The sequence below is a fragment of the Labeo rohita genome, chromosome 21 (genome assembly GCF_022985175.1).
Source record: "Labeo rohita strain BAU-BD-2019 chromosome 21, IGBB_LRoh.1.0, whole genome shotgun sequence".
NCBI classification, from domain to species: Eukaryota; Metazoa; Chordata; class Actinopteri; order Cypriniformes; family Cyprinidae; genus Labeo; species Labeo rohita.
In genome coordinates, this window is record NC_066889.1 from 16,880,429 (window position 1) to 16,900,584 (window position 20,156).

The following is a 20,156-nucleotide window of genomic DNA, read 5'->3' on the forward strand; positions in this document are numbered from 1 at the left end:
CAATCTGACTGTGCTTCAAAATTTGCATTTTAAATTACATAACATAGCAAGGATCGATGCAACCATGCAAAATTCAAATGTGGAAATTTAGCAATTTGCATTTATGACCCAGCTAAAAGAAAAAGCCGTCTTGTTAATACCCACTGATTTTTAAGATAATAATGTCTTGTCTTACTGCCTGGATTAATAAATTATTTTTATGTTCTGCATTCCGAAAGTGAAAAACGGGTCTAAAACTTACCTTTACCTTAGGTTAAACCACAGTAACCCAGGGTTAATGTAAACAGATGTAAGCACGTCGTAAAAAAAAGGCCTGTGCTGCATTCCTCCACTGACGTCCCTGTTGAAAAAAACAGTATATGCTGGTAGATAGGTTTTGATGCTGGGATGCTGGTTAGGTAGGTTTTGATGCTGGTTTAAGCTGGTTCTTAGCTGGTCATGTTGCTGATCAAGGACCAGCATAAACCAGCTAAGGACCAGCATAAACCAGCAAAGGACCAGCTTAAACCAGCATCAAAACCTACCTACAGCATATGCTGTTTTTTTCAACAGGTTCCAGATTCCTCATTCCAATCCAGTCAATCTTGTAGTTCTGCCACATAATTAAAGTCCACAAATGTCAAATGCTATCCTTTTTTCTTCATAAAGAAAGACATAATTTAGTTTTACATGACAATTGTACACCCTCGCTCTCGTCCTTTTCTCCCCAAACCACTGTTTGTTGTTGTTTTGTTTTCAGGCACTGGTCAATTTTGATATTCATAACATGTTTTCACATCCCCACAATCTTACGTTAAGCAGTACTCTGGTGGAAAAAAACCAGCATATGCTGGTAGGTATGTTTTGATGCTGGTTTAAGCTGGTTTATGCTGGCCCTTTGCTGGTTCATGCTGGTCCTTGACCAGCAACATGACCAGCAAAAACCAGCAAAGGACCAGCTTAAACCAGCATCAAAACATACCTACCAGCATATGCTGGTTTTTTCACCAGGGGTTAGAGCCATTTTGTTATTGTGCGTTGCATAAAAGTATGTTTTGTGAGAACTTTGAACTGTAACCCATTCATTATTGTTTTGACATCAAAAAACTGCTGTAGGAATAAAGCTCTAGCCAAAACTACAATATACGACAAACAACTCTGTTACATCTTTTCATACAGTCATAATTAGCCTACAGCATGACTGACAGGAGGGATGTTTCCTTTCAAATGTGGCTTCGTATGTGTGAACAAACAGTCGCCTCAGTCTCCCTACGGGTTCATCATCCAACATCTTGTCAAAGTACGCAATGACAACAATCCTTTTCAAATTCATCGTGATTTCTTTTCACTTTATGGTATCCTTGTGACATTTGCAGAAAAGCTCTCTTTTGTGTTTTTGGTTTTTGTGAATTACCATGTCATTTAAATGCCCTCATTTGCATGACACCGTTCTCAGCATCTACCCACAGATTAGAGGGGGGTTTCAAGTTTAAAAGCAAGGTCAGTCGTGCTCTCATTGTCACGAGGCACTTCAACCTTCACCACGGTATATCAGGGAGCCACTGGCTCCATTTTTTGTTTCTTTTATGTCAGGCAGAATGTGGGAGCTCCAGTCGCCATGGTTTCTCCCATGTGAAATAAAGGTGGACTGAAAACACAGGGAAATGTGACCATTTGCAGAAACAGACAGCTTAAAAGCCTGTCACATAGCATAATTATCTGTATTATGTATAATTTTCCACAGCACTAAGGCGAAGTCAGAAACCACTGTAGCCTACCACATGCATGTGCACCACAGAGAAGTTTTAAACCAGTACCTGAATCTGGGTTTCAGCCCTTAGAAACGATACAGCGACATTAATTTTAAATCTCTCTAATGTTCCTTCCTGTTTCCAGGGTGAATGTTTTTGTATTCGGCCCTTCCATAATGGCCTTGTGATGCATTAGATGACGCACATTAGAAAAAGGCTAATAATGCCGTGACCCATTTTCACTCGTTTTTACCAACTTAACTCGCTTTGTACAATTCAAGCTGCGCTCTGTCTACTAAAGGATATGTGGTTTTACCCTCATTCCACTGAAGCATGAATCGTGAATAATCTGCTTTAATAAGAGATAAGACTGTTTGATTACTATCATGAACATTTCAAGGAAGCTAACTGAAATTCCTGCAGAAAAAGAAATGGAAGGTGTGCTAAGATTAGATTTAAAATATATCAATACAGCTTTATTAAGGAACATATTCTGCACTCAAGGAATTTGTATTCCAATAAAGGAATGATTTTATGAAACATACTGAGACATAAAGTGAATTTAGAGAAAGAAAATTAATTCAGCCGTATTCATAATTTAGTGACATTGAAGGATATTTGCTTCTTTGGCTTTTAATGCTACAGCGACATCTGCTGGAAAATTTCACAATGAAGTCAATGTGTTATTTCCCATTTCTTTGTAATCGTTTGGGAAATGTAACAGTTTCTGCAGTGAAAATAGTTCGTTCATCTATATTTTCATATTTCACCTTATATTAGATCCATCATATAAGAACAAGTTATACTGTCAGAATGAATATGGTCGCAAAATATTATACACCAGAATATTTAGAAAGGCTATCAGATTGCAGTTCCATATAATAATGTACTCACTATGATTTGTTAATAATTTTCCTCACCCAGTAACATAAACATGTTTAAGAACGTAACGTTTCAATTAAGTAATGAAGATGTTATTTCTGAATTATTTTTTATATATATTTTTGGTAATGCAAGGGAACATTCCATTTGATATTTTTTGCGAACATTAACATGACTTTTTAATGTTCCCTGAATGTTCTGTATCCGTTATATATAATTTATTTTTGTGATGCAAGCTGAAAATGATGATCTTTTAGAAACCATTGTAATATGCTGATTTATTATCAATGAAGCAGCTGTGCTGCTTATTATTTTTTTTGAAACCTGTGATAATTTAGAGATGCTTTGATGAATAAAAAATTAAAAATAACAGCATTTTGTTCAAAATAGAAATCTTTTCTAACAATATAAGTCTTTACTATCACTTTTTATCAGTTTAACACATCCTTGATAAAAGTATTAATTTATTTCAAAATAATTTAAGAAAAATTTATTGTTACAAAAGATTTATATTCTAAATAAATGCTGTTTTTATCGTTTTATTTATCATTTTATTCATAAAGCAGCACAATGTTTCTAACATTGATAATAAGTCAGCATATCAGAATGATTTTTGAAGGATCATGTGACACTGAAGACTGCACTGTAAAAAATAAAAAACACAATTTGTTAGTATATATATATATATATATATATTACAACTTAGATATTTGAGTTGAATCAACTTGAAATTTTAAGGCAGCTGGGTTACTTTTCTGTTAAGTTTAGCAAACACAAATATCTAAGTTGTTACTTAGTACAACTTAACATTTCAAGTTGACTAAACTTACTTTAGTTGACTGAACTTAAAATTTTAAGACCGCCAGGTTACAAATTATTTTAAGTTGACTCAACAAATTGTTTTTTACAGTGATGGAGTAATGATGCTGAAAATTCAGCTTTGCATCAAAGAAATAAATTCTACTTATCAATATTTTAAATTGCAATATTATTTCACAATATTACAGTTTTTTCTGTATTTTTAATCAAATAAACACAGCCTTAGCAAGAAAGACATCTTTAAAATAAAACTCTTATTGATCCTAAACGTTTAAATGACAGTGTAGTTACATTTTATAAAGTGTCCAAGTGAGATGAATGTCCAACTAAAGTGCTTCAGAAATGTATAAATAAATAATTGTACTACCAGTATTAAAGACCAGGTAACTCTAAAAGAATATATTATTAATGTTACCAGATCCACTTGTTCATAACTTTAAGTGAAACCTGCCAGAGTATTAGCCAATGTTCTGAGTGAGAATGTTCTCTATTATAGGTGGGAATATATTAAAAAGAGTTTGAAACGACACTGCATTTTTTAAAATGTATTTTTAGATGCTATAAACCTCCGATTAAAATGACTCCCTGTTAAATCTTAAAGTGAGCTGCTTTCCAGAATCTGTTTTTTTCTAATTTGAAGACACCTCTTCTAGAAAGTGTATAGCTGTAATTCAACCAGTCCCCTGGACTCCTCCCCTTTGCCTCAATGTTGTATAAATGAAACTTTAGCGCTGCCATCAACACAGCCTGAAAGGATGAGACTGTAAAACTATGGAGAAACTTGGCATGATTCTGTTTGTTGCATTGCTTGCACTTTTTGCAGGGAATGGTAGGAGATTTTTTACTGCATGGATGGAGTGTTTATACTGTATATGTGTGTTTGTGGAAGTGATGAATGCAATTTTTTAATTTAGAAAACAGACTGAATTTACACATTCAGTAATGTTTCTAAATTCATTTGTGAATGTGTTGCTTAAGTATTTGAAACAAGTAAATTCATCTGACTATTGTCCAATATAACTGTAGGCTATTTGTTTGTTTTGACCAATAGCATTAAAGCTTGTGTGCAAAGATGAACATTTCAATTCAACATATACATGCACAACAGTACGTAGATAATTTTGGATATTATTTTGTCTCAGTGCATTATGCTGAAGTGCAGATTCAGAATTGGACATGTGGTTATGGAGGACTCTGCCGTCGCTTCTGTTTTGATCAGGAATACATTGTGGGTCACCATGGCTGTCCACGCAGATACAGGTGTGTTGATATATAGTGGCATATATATAATACTTCAAAATGTATTAAACAGAAATGTAAAGGTCGTAAGTCTTAACAATGGTTTGTTCATCATTTTCAGATGCTGTGCAGTGCGGGTTTAGCAGAAAAAGTCTTAGCAGGCCTCAGCTGCTGATTGATTTACAAACTTCATCCTCAGAAGAATGACATTTATTTTGATTTCAGTGCTGATATGAAGCAAATGAAAACCTTTAATTATCATCACATCAGTAATTCATAATAATTAGACTTTTGACATTTAACGATTTTCTAGATGTGAAAATAATGTTCTTGTAAAAATAGTTCTTGTTTGAAAAGAAAAAGTGTTTATCTGAAGTGTGTGAGAATCTCAAAATAAAAAGCAGCTGAAGTAATGAACTGTGGAATGTTGCAGTTACACATGGGGATGGTATTTTAGCATACAACATAAGGGAGGCAGATCACAAACTGAGTAAAGCGGATGGGAGAGCTAAAGCATGTCACCACCACAAATCCTGGATTACAATTAATACATGCTTGTTTTTCAAGAGAGGCATGCCACACATTTCCAACATTTAACTCTATTCAGTCAGTGTTTATGAAAGTCAAAGGATGGTCTGGTTTAAGTGGAGCTGGCTTTGCTCTGCATTGTACACCCACTGGACAATAACACGTTCAATGAAGGCTCTGACCCAAATAGCTGTTGTGGAATGCTGCTTTTATACAATACTCATTCACTATCCAGAGATTTTCTGTTTTGCTTATCTACTTTGTTTCTTTATAAGACACAATAAACCAGAATCTATGATTTCCCTGCTGGGAAAAAAACAATAAACACCATCACAAAATTTGTAATGGTTTTACTGGTTATAAAGGGACTTGGTATTGATTTTAATAGAAACTTTAATGGACCCTGTGGGTTTCTGCTGGTAAATGATCACCTTCTATTGGTGGCTTGTTAAAACCACTAAATCCTAATGGAATATGTCTCAAAACACACAAAAGAAAAGTATTTTTAATAGCATTAATGGTTAAAAGTTGATGGTTCGTAGTGTTTGTCATGGTATTAGTAGTGGAAACCATTACAATTTCTGGATGGTTTCTATTTCAGTCAGTAGTCATTCCTTATGTGATTTTATGGCATTATTTGCTGTTCATGCAGAGTTAAAGGGTCAAAATAAACTCTTTTAATAAATCTCTTTATAGTGTGCAATAGAGGGTTTGCATTTACATCACAATTTGGTCAGTTACCTGGATGCATGGCCATATTGGCGATACTCGGATGTAAACAACAGCATGGATTGCATGGTTACTACTGAATACGTTGTTCTGCTCATTTCAGCTATCTAAACCACGGAAAAAATGTGTGGAAGCTGCTAAATTATATAGAGAAGGAGTTAGTATAAGCAGGAAAGGGTGCAATATAGGGTGCAAGCAGTATTAATTAAGATATTAGCCTAATATTCCACCTACCTGACTGGAAATGATAAGAACAAACACGAATGTTTTTAAGATTCTTGCCCTGGAAATCCTGGTTCAGTTTGGCCAACCACGAATGCTTTTTGTGCACTCTTTTTTGCACTCTTCTCGTTGATTTTTTATAACTTTCTATAGCACTCCAAATGCTTTTCCCGGTCCGACCGATTAGTACAGCCCAAAATATGACAATAACTTACCATTTTCATCAGCAATAATCACCAATATATGGAAGTTTAGTTCAGTTAAGTGATATTGTTTATGATTTTTTGCATAAAAGAAAAATCGATAAATTTGACCCATAAAGTGTATTTTGGGTTATTGCTACAAATATACCTGTGCTACTTAAGACTGGTTTTCTGGTCTAGGGTCACATTATTTAGTTATTTTGAAAAAGTTTCAGTTTAATTAATTCAGTCGATCTTCTTTAACCCATTTTAACATGGATTTCTATGGAGACCCCAAACGGAAATGCATCAAGGCAGCGCTTGTTTTTTTTGTGTGTGTGTGTGTGTGTGTGAGAGAGAGAGAGACCTCCAATTCATCAGCACTTGTGTGGGTAAATAAACAGACAAATAAAGTGCAGTAAATGGTAAAAATATTTGCACAACAAACCAATGTGTTTATGATAATGTAATAATATGACAGGATAATATTCACCGGAAGATTTTATTTTATTTTATTTTATTTTAGTTTATTTTATGAAAAATAAATTTGTAAAAACATACAATTCTTAAACGTCACTTGCGAAATATCATCCTTGTGCCGGCAGATGGCGACAACGGAACTTTGTACTTTTAAAAACACATCAGGAGCACAGAAGAACATGTCCCGGAAATATTAACCGATTTTAAACATCTGCTGATGAATAAACTTATGGAGGAGTGAGGTTTTGTATTTATTTAATAAATAAGTGTACAGTTATTCGCAATGGACATATCCTCTGATGAATCTGATGACTGGTTTATGGAGTCTCTGAACGCGTGAGTCTGACAGCAGTTGCATTTGATCGCCTGTAATAGTGGTTGTGTTTTAACACTTACTGTGTTTCCTACCTAGACAGCATTTTCTTGAACACCAGGGGCGTGTTTAATTGTACAGTAATTTTGCGTATTTCTGATTTCAGATACAAAGACCTGCACTTATTTCAACTCGAGCATCCGACAAAAGTAATAGAGTGGACGGGAGACAAAAGTAAAGCTTCTGTGAATTCGCGAAAAGTTTGAATCCATTAAAGAATGCATTAAATTCTAAAAAGGCTGTTTTTTATTATGTATTCCAGATATTTGTGTTGCAGGATACACTGGAGCAAGAAGTGAAATCTTAGAGTTACTTCTTCCTCTTAAGTTATATGCAGGAGAAAACCAGGTGAATGGATAAACTAGTATGTATTTTGAATGTGCAATTCATTTAATTAACTGCTCATTGATTCCAACTTTAGGGTCTTTGTGCAGAAAGAGACTTCAAAGTACAGCATGGTGGGTTTTCAGAGGAACCTGTTGAGAATTTGATACATATCCCTGGAACAAGGTACAAACTACGATATCTTGATATGTTAAGAAGTGAAATCTCATGTGCTAGTGGGATTTTTGATAATACAGTGACTTTTCTATTGTAACAAATCAACATTAACAACAGCAAGATATTAAGAAATATTCAGTTCTTTTCAGTTTTAAAAATATTAGAGGCCTGTTTGCATGATTATATGATTATTTGATGATGTATGGTTCTTTACAGGTGTGCGGTGACTAGTGGAAGTTCTAGTTCGACGTTGCAGATTTGGGATATTGGGGGCGATGATAGTGGTAGGATTAACATCTGTGTAGTTCATTATGAATAGAATTAACAGTGAGAAATTAAACTAATATCCTACAAACATTTCATGTAGTATCTTACATGATTTTTCAACAGATGTTATAAAAAGGACTGGAGTCATAAACCTCAAGAGCAAATCAGCAACAGGCAGTAAAATAGCACCTGGATTGACAGACGAACCGGCGGTTCTTCATGGTTCTTGTATAAGTGACGTTGAGCTGACAGAGATAGCAACAGGGCGGGTTCTGCATACAGTAGGTAATATCAAAACTTGTTTATTTTTTATTTTTAACTGCTTTATTAGCACAGCTGATTACATATTACTTATTTGTCTTTTTACAGCAAAAGAGTCCTCAGATTCAGTGAGTGGCTTACAGTTTGTGAACGCTTGTGTGTTTCTCATTTGTACGAGCAATGGCACTCTGCTCATGGGTGACACAAGAGCTCCCTCGACTTGTCATTATCCTCTGGAAGAGAGTAAGAGTGGTTTGCACTGGTCGTTTGGGTTGAGGAGTGACCGCATCCAGTCAGAAGCTTCCTGTACTGTAGCCAGACTCTCATCCTCCGGTCACATTCTGCTGTCTGACCTAAGAGATTTACAGAGTATGTTTTGTCAAACCCAAATAAAAGTCCAACACAGTGCATCAAACAATGACTTCCTGAACATTTCTTGGGCTCCTGTTCTTGACAGATGTCTGTCTGTGTCAGGTAAGTAAACAATGCTTACGTTTTTCCCCTTCTCAAATAAAGTAAAAACTTAGTTTTGTAAGGTTGTTAGATACAAAATATTGTTCATATTTCTTAATGTTCATGTGAAGAATTGCGGTTACTCACCAATCATTTTTTTTCTCAAATTTGGAAGGCTTTGATGGAACAGTGCACATTTACGACACAATGGATTGGAGTACAGAGGGTCAGAGCCCCCAGCCAGTTTTTTCACACCGAGGTCATGAAATGTCACATGAAGGAAAACATTGCGATTTCCCTCCTGTTGTTACCACCCATTCTTGGCATCAATCACGACCAAAAACTCTTCTCTCAGCAGCTACGGATGGATCTCTACATGTATGGGACTGGGTGGATAAAATCACTGACAGATGATGTTGATGTTTATAAAAGAGACCGAAGTATTGTGTAATGATACAAGCATATCCTTTATTCATTTATAACATATTTGCATAATAATTTGCAGGCAGAGTACAATGTTTGTGAACTCAGTAAGTTATATTAAACAATTTAAAAAAATACATTATTGTCTTTGAATTTTGACAGTGCCTTTAACAAATTATAGTGTGTTTTTACGACGCGTCATCAATCTGCCATATTGGCAGCACTGAACGTAAACATTGCCACTAAACCTAACAGAACTCAGAAATTTAGCTGATTATTGCTGCTAAAATGTTCAATTATTGTCATATTTTGGACTGTACTAATCAGTCGGACAGGGAAGAACATTTGGAGTACTAAAGACTGCCAAAAGTGTTATAACAAATCAAAGAGACGAGTGGAAATAACTGTCTGAGCAACAAAAGGCATTTGAGGTTGGCCAAACTGAACCAGGATTTCCAAGGCAAGAATCTTGACAAGATTGGTCTTATCATTTCCGGTCAGGTAGGTTAAATAATAGGCTAATATCCTAATTAATACGGCTCGTATGTAGCTTCACCACCTATTAATTTATCAAAATATTGCAGCCTTTCCTGTTTACTAAGTCCTTCTGTCAGGAAGAGGAGGTATTCAGGACAAAGGAGGACATTCCTATAGGGAACAACAGAACTGTTGTCTGTCGTAGTTGGTATATTGAAAATACATATACAACATCCTGTTCTTGTCTCTACATTTTCTCTAAGCACATCTGCTGAGATTTTCTTTCCCTCTGCTCCCTAAATTGATCCATTGGATAAGACATCTATATTATATCTGTTTTATAAAACACAACACTTTTGCTGTAGTTGTTGGGTAATAACACGACAATACCACACTAATTAGGCAAGGTTCAACTATACAGTGAGTGTTGTGACAACATGGCCCTCTATTATTATTATTTGACAGGAACTGTCGACCACCTATATTGACTATAAAAAGCTTTTGCTTTTACAATTTTGCTTAACAATTTAGCCTTATTTAATGATTTTGGACTGGACAACATGACAGCATATAGGCTAACATACAATACAAATAAAGAGCTGATAATTCTCCAGTGAAGTACAAAAATTCTCACAGAAATGATCTTTCATGCAGCAGCATCAGCTGAATCAACTTTTTTGAATCTCAAAAAGTCCACTGACTTTTTGAGACTACACAAGCCCCTGACACTACACAAGCCCCTCGTAGTCTAACCCACTCATGCTATGCTCCCCTTATGTCTAGTATTATTTATAGCGACACAGGGAATTTTCCGAATTACACACAATACAATCACAAAATTACTGTAAAAATACAAACTAAATGACATTTCTTTTTAGTTTGTAATCAAACTCAAATACTCAACACTTTATCTTTAATAATTCAAATTTGCCTTCAAATGGCTCTCAGTGACATCAAACACAACTATAAGGGATGTTTTCTCCATGTGAAAGCATGAGCGATGGCGTGTAAAAATTTTGATGCAGTTTTTTTTTTTATATATAAAAAAACGAATTAGAATGCCATCTGTTTGTCAGTACATACACCTTCTGAAACATCAGTCATGATATGTTATGATAGAACTTTACAAATTGTAACTAAAACGTGGCATCCGTGTATAAAATAACATGTCCATAATAAACATGTAGAAGTAATTATGATATTATTTAGTGCTTGCGCAAGAGACATCTTTGGTCATTCAGTGTTTCTGTGACAAAAGTTTAACAACAAAATACAAAATTACAAACACTAAATGCAAGTAACGTTAATATATACCTTGGTAGTAACATTAGAAACCTCTATAGATTTTGAAATGTGCAGCATACAGCATATTAGTAAAATTTGCTAGCACATTTTAAACACTTCCCCAGTATATAGTTTTATCTTTGTAGGGAAATTGAACAGAATTTGATCAATAGTTATTGCTATCAGGAAAAAAAAAAAAAAACAAAGACAAGAAAATAAGTTTGGATGTGAAGGAGCACATAAAAAATTCTTAATATACAGTAAATCACATTGAAAAACACTTTAAAAAGGCACATAATACAACTTTAAAACCTTAATATGTAAGAATACATGTTTAGAAAAAGTTCTACACACAATACTATAATTTTGGGGAGGAAGAAGGGTGAAGCCTCTGCATTCCTGAACTTCAGGCAAGACCTCCAAGGTTTGTTATCATCAAATACTTTCTTTGGGTGGGAACAGGTTTGTACTGACTATTGGATATGGTCGGCTACAACACATACCTCATGAGAAACCAACACTTCCTGTCCTTGCACTGTAAAATTCAAGCTGTGGCTTGTCAATAACTATATGAGCACTAGAATATGGTTTACAGATCATCAAAAAGAATGCATATTTTTTATAATTCTTTAAATTCAGTAACAGTATGACATTAATTTTGTTTAGCATACCTCTGTGTGGAACCTTCATGGATTCTGTATTTTAAATTAAAATGAAATAATAATAAATATTATAAAATAATAATAATTTTTTCTACCTCAAAATTTAAACTTCTGCACTAGGGGCCCTATTTTGGCAATCTAAGCGCATAGTCTAAAGCGTGCGCCGCAGGTGCATTTAGGGCGTGTCCGAATCCACTTTTGCTATTTTAAAGACGGGAAAAACGGTCAGCGCGGCCGGCACATGGTTGTCCCTATTCTCTTAATGAGTCATGGGTGGGTTTTGGGCGTAATGTGCATTAAACCAATCAGAGTCTCATCTCCCATTCCCTTTAAGAGGAACCGACATATTCAATTTAGACAATAGAAACTACCTAATCACCGTTGACTACCTCTCTAATTTCTGGGAGCTTGGCTATTTACCTGACACAAAATCAACCACTGTCATCCATAAGTTGAAAGCCCATTTTGCGAGACACGGCATCCCAGATGTTGTTGTCTCGGATAACGGCCCACAGTACATATCAGAAGATTTCAAAAGGTTGAGTAGACAGTGGGAATTTAAACACAAGACATCGTCGCTAGGCTACCCACAGAGCAACGGGATGGCGGAATCAGCAGTAAATACTGCAAAAAGACTGCTGAAAAAGGCAAAAGCTGATGGGAAGGATCCTTACCTTGCCATGCTTGATCAGAGAAACACAACATCACAAGGGATCAAAGCAAGCCCAGCGCAGAGGTTGTTCAGTAGGAGAACTAGAACTCTGATGCCCATGCCAACCAAAGGTAGTTCACACAACAGGGACAAATTGAAAACTTGCTGAAACTACAGTTAATGTTAAGACAATAAGAACTTGTGGAATTTTTAGTTAATACACAGTAAATGTAAATGTATGCATGCTGTCTTGCATTGCATTTCTAAGTGATCAAATTGTCATGTTGTTAACTTATTTTGGGAAAGAAAAAAGAGAAAGGATGTCGGGATGGTTGTTGTTGTGGCATGAACTGAATTCTAAGTTACACAAGTTGTTTACCGTTGTTCAAGCCGGATTTGTTGTGTTCACAACTGTAACAGTGTTACCCATCCATTCTATTAGTAGTATAGAATACAATGAAACACATATTACTAACACGCTCTTTAAATAAAAAGAAAAATATAGCGCCATTGACTTTAGACCAAGTTTTAGTTGGTCAATGGCGCAGTCTATTTCAGTTGGCTCAAAATAGCAATGCACCAGCAATGCACACCTCGTTTTCAGACCAACACACCCATGGGCGCAACTGCATTTCATATTACATTTCGTATTTAAACAACGTGGCCCCTGGTGAAAAAACCAGCATATGCTGGTAGGTATGTTTTGATGCTGGGATGCTGGTTAGGTATGTTTTGATGCTGGTTTAAGCTGGTCCTTTGCTGGTTTATGCTGGTCATGTTGCTGGTCAAAGACCATAAACCAGCAAAGGACCAGCTTAAACCAGCAAGGACCAGCATAAACTAGCTAAGGACCAGCTTAAACCAGCATCAAAACATACCTACCAGCATATGCTGGTTTTTTCACCAGGGGCGCAGGATGTGAAAATGATAACTGCCTCAGGCTGAAACTATAAAAAATCAATTGCGTCACGCCTGGTGCCGCACTGTCAAAGTCATCCTAACCTAATACCTTTTCTAAACAGGATGCGAGTTTCGTGTTAAAACAAACAAACAAACAAAAAAAGAGCTGTCTTTGATGCTCTCTAGAGTGCAGCCCATTCTATTTCTGACATACTCCAAGGCAACGCACTTCTGACAACAGGTGCCGGTTGCATAAACTGCTTAGACAAGTGTCACAAATATTGGTTCTTAACATAGTGACTGTGTTTATGCAACTGGCCCCAGGACTAAGAACCCATTCGCACAGAACTCATTTTTGCATTGAAAAACTTGAGCAGTGGAACTGAAAATGCACACCACACATCGCACACTGCACTCTGTGTATGAGTCTATTCAGATTAATTAGATTCCAGTTTCCATATAAAAATTTACAGAAACAGTTTTCAACATCAGTGAATGTAATTTTTTTTTTTTTTTACATATGTTTATCTAATGTCCATGTAATGTTACCAGTAAAATATAGCTAAACTAATGAAAATGTTTACTGTTTCCTACATATTTAATAATTTAGGTAAATGGGGATATTTCAGAATCACTTGCATACACTTATAAGAACGAAAGCATTGCTTGATTGGTTTTGACAATTTCCTATTTGATTTAATACATTTATGCATTTCCAACCGAGAGCCGAAAGTCCATCTGAGCAGAATCCACACCATCGTTAATTTTGATCAACTTGAAGGCTATCTCTTCATTTTCTGTTTTATCCCCACATTCCATGAGACAGGCAATGTACTCTGTTTTGGCACACTCCGCCAGATCTGAGTATCCACTTGGACCATCATTAATTTTGTCGTTCAAGTTCCATTGCGTAAGATCCAATGGTGATTTATTCACATAGATTCCGAGATTCTTTCTGTCATTTTTATCGGTTGGATGAGAATAAAGAAGCCATGTACCCTTATCAGGGTGGTGAATATTCAGCACACTTCCTTGGCAACCGTCACTTGTCTCTATCAGCTTCGGAGCATCTGAAGGTTTGTCAAAAGTTGTTCCACTATTGCTGCTTAGAGCTTCAACTCTGTGGCCAGATTTACTACGAGCATTGCAGTACAGTGTACTGCGACCACTGTCATCTATGATCTCAGCCATCTGACATTCATTTGACTCGCCTTCTATATGTTCTCCTACATTCCAAGTACTTCCTTTATCATCACTGTAAAATGTGAATGCATATGATGTGGGCTTCTTTCTGTCCGAGTTAATGTAATACACATATGCTGGGATAATGAGTCTTCCACTTTTCATTTGAACACCATGTCCTGGTCCAATACCAAAGGTGGCCCAGTTGTTCTCCTGCTCACTGATCACATCTTTCAGGTCTGTAACAACACTCCAGGTCTTACCGGTGTCCTGACTGGTTATGTAACAAAGTCGTGCCTGGTTCTTTTTTGCCTTTATTTGATCACTTTCAGAGACCCCAAAGGGAACACAAATGAAAAATAAAAAGAGGGTCTTGGATTCTCTCTCATAGACCGGACATGGATTCATGCTGCGGTGGTTTGGTAGACAAGCTAAAGTGAGTACCTGATGACCACTGACCCACTGAAATAAAAATCATGACATCATGACAGTGTGTATATATATATTAACTAATGAATACCAGATTGTGTAAAGAATCTATGAAATAACTGTCAGTTATGAATATTTCATTATTTTAGTGAATACATGTCTAGTACCTTAACTTTTTTGTTGCCATCCTCCCACAATCCTGTTCTCATCACAAGCACTTCTGCATCTGTGTCCTTTGGCGTTTTACGCTTTTCAGCAAAGGCAAGATAAGTTTGATTGTCATGGATATAGATGAGAGCTGGAATTCTGTATGTCACCTGCATTTTATTAAGTGCTTGCTCCTGTCTGAATAATGTTGTTTTGTCATTGAGTGGAATGCCTCTTGAAGGTGTATTGTTACCCATTGTTAAATTTTAGCCCTATAAATAGAAAAAATAGTAGAATTATCAGTAACAGTATACTTTTATATACTTCAGCCACTTTTTAAAATGTATGAATGAGATTGCTTGAGATACCAACTATCACCTCAAATCAAGTGGAATTTGACAACTAAAATAAAAGTCTACTGATTATTCTCCAGTAAACTATAAGATATTTCCTGCAGCAGCAACAGCTGAGTCTCTCAGAAAGTCCATCAACACCAGTGCTGGGAAGGTTACTTTGGAAATGTAATAGGTTACAGATTACAAGTTATCCTATTTAAAATGTAATAGACCATTTCAATTACTTTATAAAAGTAAAGTAACTGATTACATTTGATTACTTTTTTGATTCCACTTCTAAATTTCTAAGAAAGCTTTTCAACTGTTAATCGTTTTCAGATATTTAAACCAGACAACCTCGATGACATTGTTAATAATTAATGTAGGTTATGCTACAATGTTGAAATAACTGCAACATTAGATCTGACATGGTTACCAACCTTTTTCAAGAAGGAGGAATGTTAGCTATATATTTTCTGTCAAAGGGTTCATAAATAAAAGTTTAGCTGGTGAAGATAAAGAAGAATCTTTATCTTTAATAAGATAAAGATTGATAAAGTTAATATAATTTTTTGTTTTAACTATGGACTATGTTGAGAAGAGTGATTAAAAGTATTCACCATGAAGCTAACACTGGTAATGTACCTGAGAGAAAACAAATTTCACAGTAATTGATCTAATTTTAAGCAGTAAGAAAAAAAGTGTTGTAATGCTTGTTGTTTTGTAGAACATCACAGTTATATATAATATGCACATAGTAATTGGGTAGGTGGGTAGTAGTAAATACATACATTATTTGTTTGTTACCAGCACATTTTAGTTCATAGGGCCTATTAATAGTGTCTCAAAATAGCAGAGCTGAGTACACTATAGATGTTCTTACTAAAGAATACTTTTAGTATATTAATTACAAAATTAGTGTGTGAAAATAGAGCACTATACATTATGGAACTACACATTTTTTAACCTGGGGTAGTTGGTGTTACAGAGTGTATGCTCATACACTGATTACATTACTTGACCACCGCTGCACAGCCTTCACTGACGTTTAGCATTTTTATAGAAATAAAAATAATTTAGTTCAGTTGGAAAACATATGCTACAATTCTAAACTGAGAGCATCTGTACCAGCGTGATCTCATGATAATTCGTATGTATTTTTGTATGTATAAGACGTACATTTACTTACGTTTTTCCAGACACTAAAACGTGCAATACTGCCGTATTCACACTTTAAACCCTTAAAATAAATAACATTTCCGCAATTGTTTAACCATTCATGTAATATTGACTTTGTTTACCGTGATCAGTGTTGGGGAAAGTTACTTTTAAAAAGTAATGCATTACAATTTTGCATTACTCCCTGAAAAAGTAACTAATTACGTTGCTTTGTTACTTTTTATGGAAAGTAATGCGTTACATTACTTTTGCGTTACTTTTGCATTACTTTTTAAATTTGGGTAGGACTTGCTTCTTTGTTTTTAATATAAAACAATTCTAATGTAAAAGCCCTTTAACACCAAAAGTGAAATTAATTCACCTCAGGCTGAAAGAAAAGTACATTTATGCAGGAGATCACTCTTCAGCTATAAAAAAATGAAGCACATATGTTAGTTTATCTAAAGTAATTTTTGCTTATTAGTATGGGTGAATTGCATCATTGAAGGTCAGCAGCAAAGACAATGGTTAATAAAATGGGATTAAATACATAAAGGATGTTTGTTTTATTTAACATATTTAATTTTTGCAGGGTTGAAGATTGCGGCTGCAACGCAACGTCATTTGGACATCTTTTGGTACTGCTTTTGACATTTTTGCAATAAATAAATGATTGTGATTGCAATCTGTCTGTCATGTTTTTCTTTATTACTGTACAGAGAGAGTTATTGTTAGGTTTTGAGGCAGGAGTGGGATTAGCGACTAGAGAAATATTTTTATGCTATATAAATAGTCATTTCCCTGCATATGTTGGTCAGCTACATCTTATATCCGGTTATATTAGCTAGGTTTAGGTTTGGGGATAGGCTTAGGGGCTAAAAATCTAATTCGCTTATTGATAAAAATGCATATTTGCTATAAAATGGGTAGGTTTGGGAGTAGGGGTCTAAAAATCTAAATCGCTCATTCATAAAATAAAAAAAGGAGAAATGACTGACAGACCATGGATTTGCTGCTCAATCTTGTGCTCAATGACAAACATCCTTTACATAGAGTGTGCGTTAATCACGAAAGCAAAAGTAAAAGTAAACAGTGCAAAAGCGATTTCAATGCCCTGTAGTGTGGGGCCAGAGTGGGCCAAGCACAAAACCGGACGCGCGCTCTCAGATTCACGCTGCTCTCGCCCAGAGAGATTGCGCGCACTTAAAACGTGTCTCTCCTCTCTCTGAAACTGCGTGTGCGCGCTCAAACTGTGTCCTATGCACTTGCAAATCTCTCCGTGCTCACTCGCTAGAAAATAATTCTTTTCGCACCTGGATTAACGTTTTTCAATGGTTATCATTATGCACTTTTTAAAAAAAGTGCCTTTCCTTTATTCTTTTATTGTTGTATTTATGTTTTAACGTACACTGGTTATTGTACTTCGTTTTACTATCTCTTTTATATATGTACAAAGATGGATCTTTAATTCATTTCCAGTTTAATAATATTTAGCAATGGTAATCGAATGACCATTAGAAATTGGGTGATTTGTTTATATATAAATAACCTCTGTCCAACTGGTTGGTCAAAACCCTCTGAGCGATTTATCTAAAAGCAACATCAATCATATCATGTGGCTCTAAAGACTTCAAATAAAAGATCACTGTTATGTCATGTGTCAGATTTATGAAAAAAAATGCAATAAATTCTCAGTTGGTATGTTGGCAATAATAAGTAACAATTCCTATCACATCAACATCAAATGCAAAAATAGATGTAAATGATGAAAGATATCATCATAGCACAATATGTTTTTTAATTCAGTGTTCTGATTTAAGTTATTTGTTTTTTATGAAAAGCCATTAAACTCTTCTCTAAAACAGTGAATATAACGTTATATAACAGTTAAAGGTAATTGCATTGTTTGCAAATGCATCAAAAAAAAAAAAAAAAAAAATTCTAGCGAGTAAGCACGGAGAGATTTGCAATAGGACACAGTTTGAGCGCGCACACGCACACTTTGAAAGAGGAGAGACACGATTTAAGTGCGCGCAATATCTCTGGGCGAGAGCAGCGTGAATCTGAGAGCGCGCGTCCGGTTTTGTGCGAGAGCAAGGGAAATCCGCGTGCGAGCGGAAAGATTCGCGCTCGCGCATTGTATTAATGTACTTTCGCGCTACAATAATGCGCTCTCGACATTTGTCATTAAAATAACGCCATGCTTCCACATGTATTCTAAAACGACCATCAAGGTGCGTTCACACCAGACGCTAATGAAGCGTTAAGCGCAAGTAATTTACATGTTAAGTCAATGCAAAGACGCGATAGAGATCCGCGAATGACGCGGCGCGAATTGAGCGTTTCGGGCGTTTGACGGGCGCAACGCGTGATTCGCGCAAGTTGAAGAATCTGAACTTTGGGGAATATTTGTGAGGAACTGTCGACCACCTATACTGACTATAAAAGCTTTTGCTTTTACAATTTTGCTTAACAATTTTGCCTTATTAAATAATTTTTGCTTTTGACTGGACAACATGACAGCACATGTAGGCTAACATACAATACAAATAAAGAACTGATAATTCTCCAGTAAAGTACAAAAAGTCATACTCACAGAAATGATCTTTCATGCAGCAGCAATAGCTGAGTCACTCAGAAAGTCCGTCACAACTGAAACTACACAAGCCCCTCGTAGTCTAACCCACTCATGCTGTGCTCCCACTTATGTACAGTATTATTTATAGCGACACAGGAATTTTTCCAAATTTGGTCATCTCAGCACTTTTTTTTTTACTACTTGCCTACTTTTTTTTTTTACCAATTGTTTTGTATAACACAGTACATTCACAAACGTTACTGTAAAAATACAAACTAAATGACATTTAATTTAGTTTGTAATCAAACTAACACTTTATCTTTAATAAATTCAATTTGCTTTCAAATGGCTCTCAGTGACATCAAACACAACTATAAAGGATGTCTTCTCCACATGTGCATGCATGAGCTATGGTGTGTGAAAATCTTGATGTGTTTTTCTTTTTAAAATAAACACATTAAAATGGCATTTGTTTGTCAGGAGATACACCTTTAGAACTTTAAAATTAGAACTAAAACGTGGCACCCATGTGACAAAAGACAAAGTGACAATAAAACAGAACATTAAAAACACTAAATGTTACTAATGTTACTCGTCACACAAACCTCTATACATTTTGAAATGCTACTATAATACTAGAATTTGCTATCAAATTTTTAACACTTCCCCAATGTCACTTTCTGAATTTGCATTTCACTATTTTTATTCATGTTGAGGAATATGCAAACTGTTTTTATTTATTCCTAATTTCTCTTAACATGGGGACAGGAGAGCTGTCAGTCAATAAATGGGAAAATAAAGTAACTTATGTTACTTATTTAAAAGAGTAACTCTGATGTTTGAGTTGAAAAATTAAATGAAAAAGTAATGTGTTACTTTACTAGTTACTTGGAAAAGTAATCTGATTATGTAACTTGTAATGCACTACCCCCAATACTGACCACGATATTGATAATATCGTTCCATCCCTAATATACAGGTGCATCTAAAAAAATTAGAAAATTAGAAATATCGTGGAAAAAGTTCATTTTCTGTAACTTATTTTAAAAACTGAAACTTATATTCTAGAATTATTACTTGTAAAGCAAAATATTTTGAAGATTTCCTAAGATTAACCAAAAAAAAAAATAAATAAATAAAAAAAAAAAAAATTTATTTGCAAAACAGAAAAGGTTCAGGTTCTTTAAAGTGTGTTCATTTATGCACTCAGTACTTGGTGGGGGCTCCTTTAGCACAAATGACAGCATCAGTGAGGTGTGGCGT

General features: G+C 35.2%; 3 protein-coding genes across 3 annotated transcripts; 2 read left to right on the plus strand and 1 right to left on the minus strand.

Moving 5' to 3' along the window:
- Positions 1–4,190: 4,190 nt before the first annotated feature.
- defbl2 (defensin, beta-like 2) lies at positions 4,191–5,069 on the plus strand. Its single transcript, XM_051093955.1, has 3 exons — positions 4,191–4,260; positions 4,574–4,691; positions 4,792–5,069. Exons 1-3 carry the CDS (start codon positions 4,203–4,205, stop codon positions 4,811–4,813), a joined length of 198 nt encoding a protein of 65 aa, XP_050949912.1. The 5' UTR covers positions 4,191–4,202; the 3' UTR covers positions 4,814–5,069.
- A 1,897-nt stretch (positions 5,070–6,966) lies between these two features.
- On the plus strand, positions 6,967–9,226 carry wdr73 (WD repeat domain 73). The gene is made up of 8 exons (XM_051093954.1): positions 6,967–7,147; positions 7,291–7,358; positions 7,447–7,532; positions 7,606–7,694; positions 7,902–7,969; positions 8,076–8,237; positions 8,322–8,687; positions 8,842–9,226. The coding sequence occupies exons 1-8, from the start codon at positions 7,095–7,097 to the stop codon at positions 9,078–9,080; spliced, it is 1,131 nt and encodes a 376-aa protein (XP_050949911.1). The 5' UTR covers positions 6,967–7,094; the 3' UTR covers positions 9,081–9,226.
- Positions 9,227–10,608: 1,382 nt separating this feature from the next.
- On the minus strand, positions 10,609–19,008 carry LOC127153023 (sialidase-3). Its single transcript, XM_051093953.1, has 3 exons — positions 18,912–19,008; positions 14,843–15,094; positions 10,609–14,708 (listed from the first exon to the last, which is right to left on the minus strand). Exons 2-3 carry the CDS (start codon positions 15,077–15,079, stop codon positions 13,770–13,772), a joined length of 1,176 nt encoding a protein of 391 aa, XP_050949910.1. The 5' UTR covers positions 15,080–15,094; positions 18,912–19,008; the 3' UTR covers positions 10,609–13,769.
- Between the last annotated feature and the right edge of the window lie 1,148 nt (positions 19,009–20,156).

Bases quoted from the DNA above. Each gene is read 5' to 3' on its own strand.
- LOC127153023 (XM_051093953.1), bottom strand. From the start codon at position 15,079: ATGGGTAACAATACACCTTCAAGAGGCATTCCACTCAATGACAAAACA. The intron at 14,709-14,842 runs GTACTAGACATG...TTTTTATTTCAG, and splicing joins ATGGCAACAAAAAAGTTAAG to TGGGTCAGTGGTCATCAGGT.
- wdr73 (XM_051093954.1), top strand. From the start codon at position 7,095: ATGGACATATCCTCTGATGAATCTGATGACTGGTTTATGGAGTCTCTG. The intron at 7,359-7,446 runs GTAAAGCTTCTG...TATGTATTCCAG, and splicing joins AGAGTGGACGGGAGACAAAA to ATATTTGTGTTGCAGGATAC. The intron at 8,688-8,841 runs GTAAGTAAACAA...CAAATTTGGAAG, and splicing joins CAGATGTCTGTCTGTGTCAG to GCTTTGATGGAACAGTGCAC.
- defbl2 (XM_051093955.1), top strand. From the start codon at position 4,203: ATGGAGAAACTTGGCATGATTCTGTTTGTTGCATTGCTTGCACTTTTT. The intron at 4,261-4,573 runs GTAGGAGATTTT...ATTTTGTCTCAG, and splicing joins TGCACTTTTTGCAGGGAATG to TGCATTATGCTGAAGTGCAG. The intron at 4,692-4,791 runs GTGTGTTGATAT...CATCATTTTCAG, and splicing joins GGCTGTCCACGCAGATACAG to ATGCTGTGCAGTGCGGGTTT.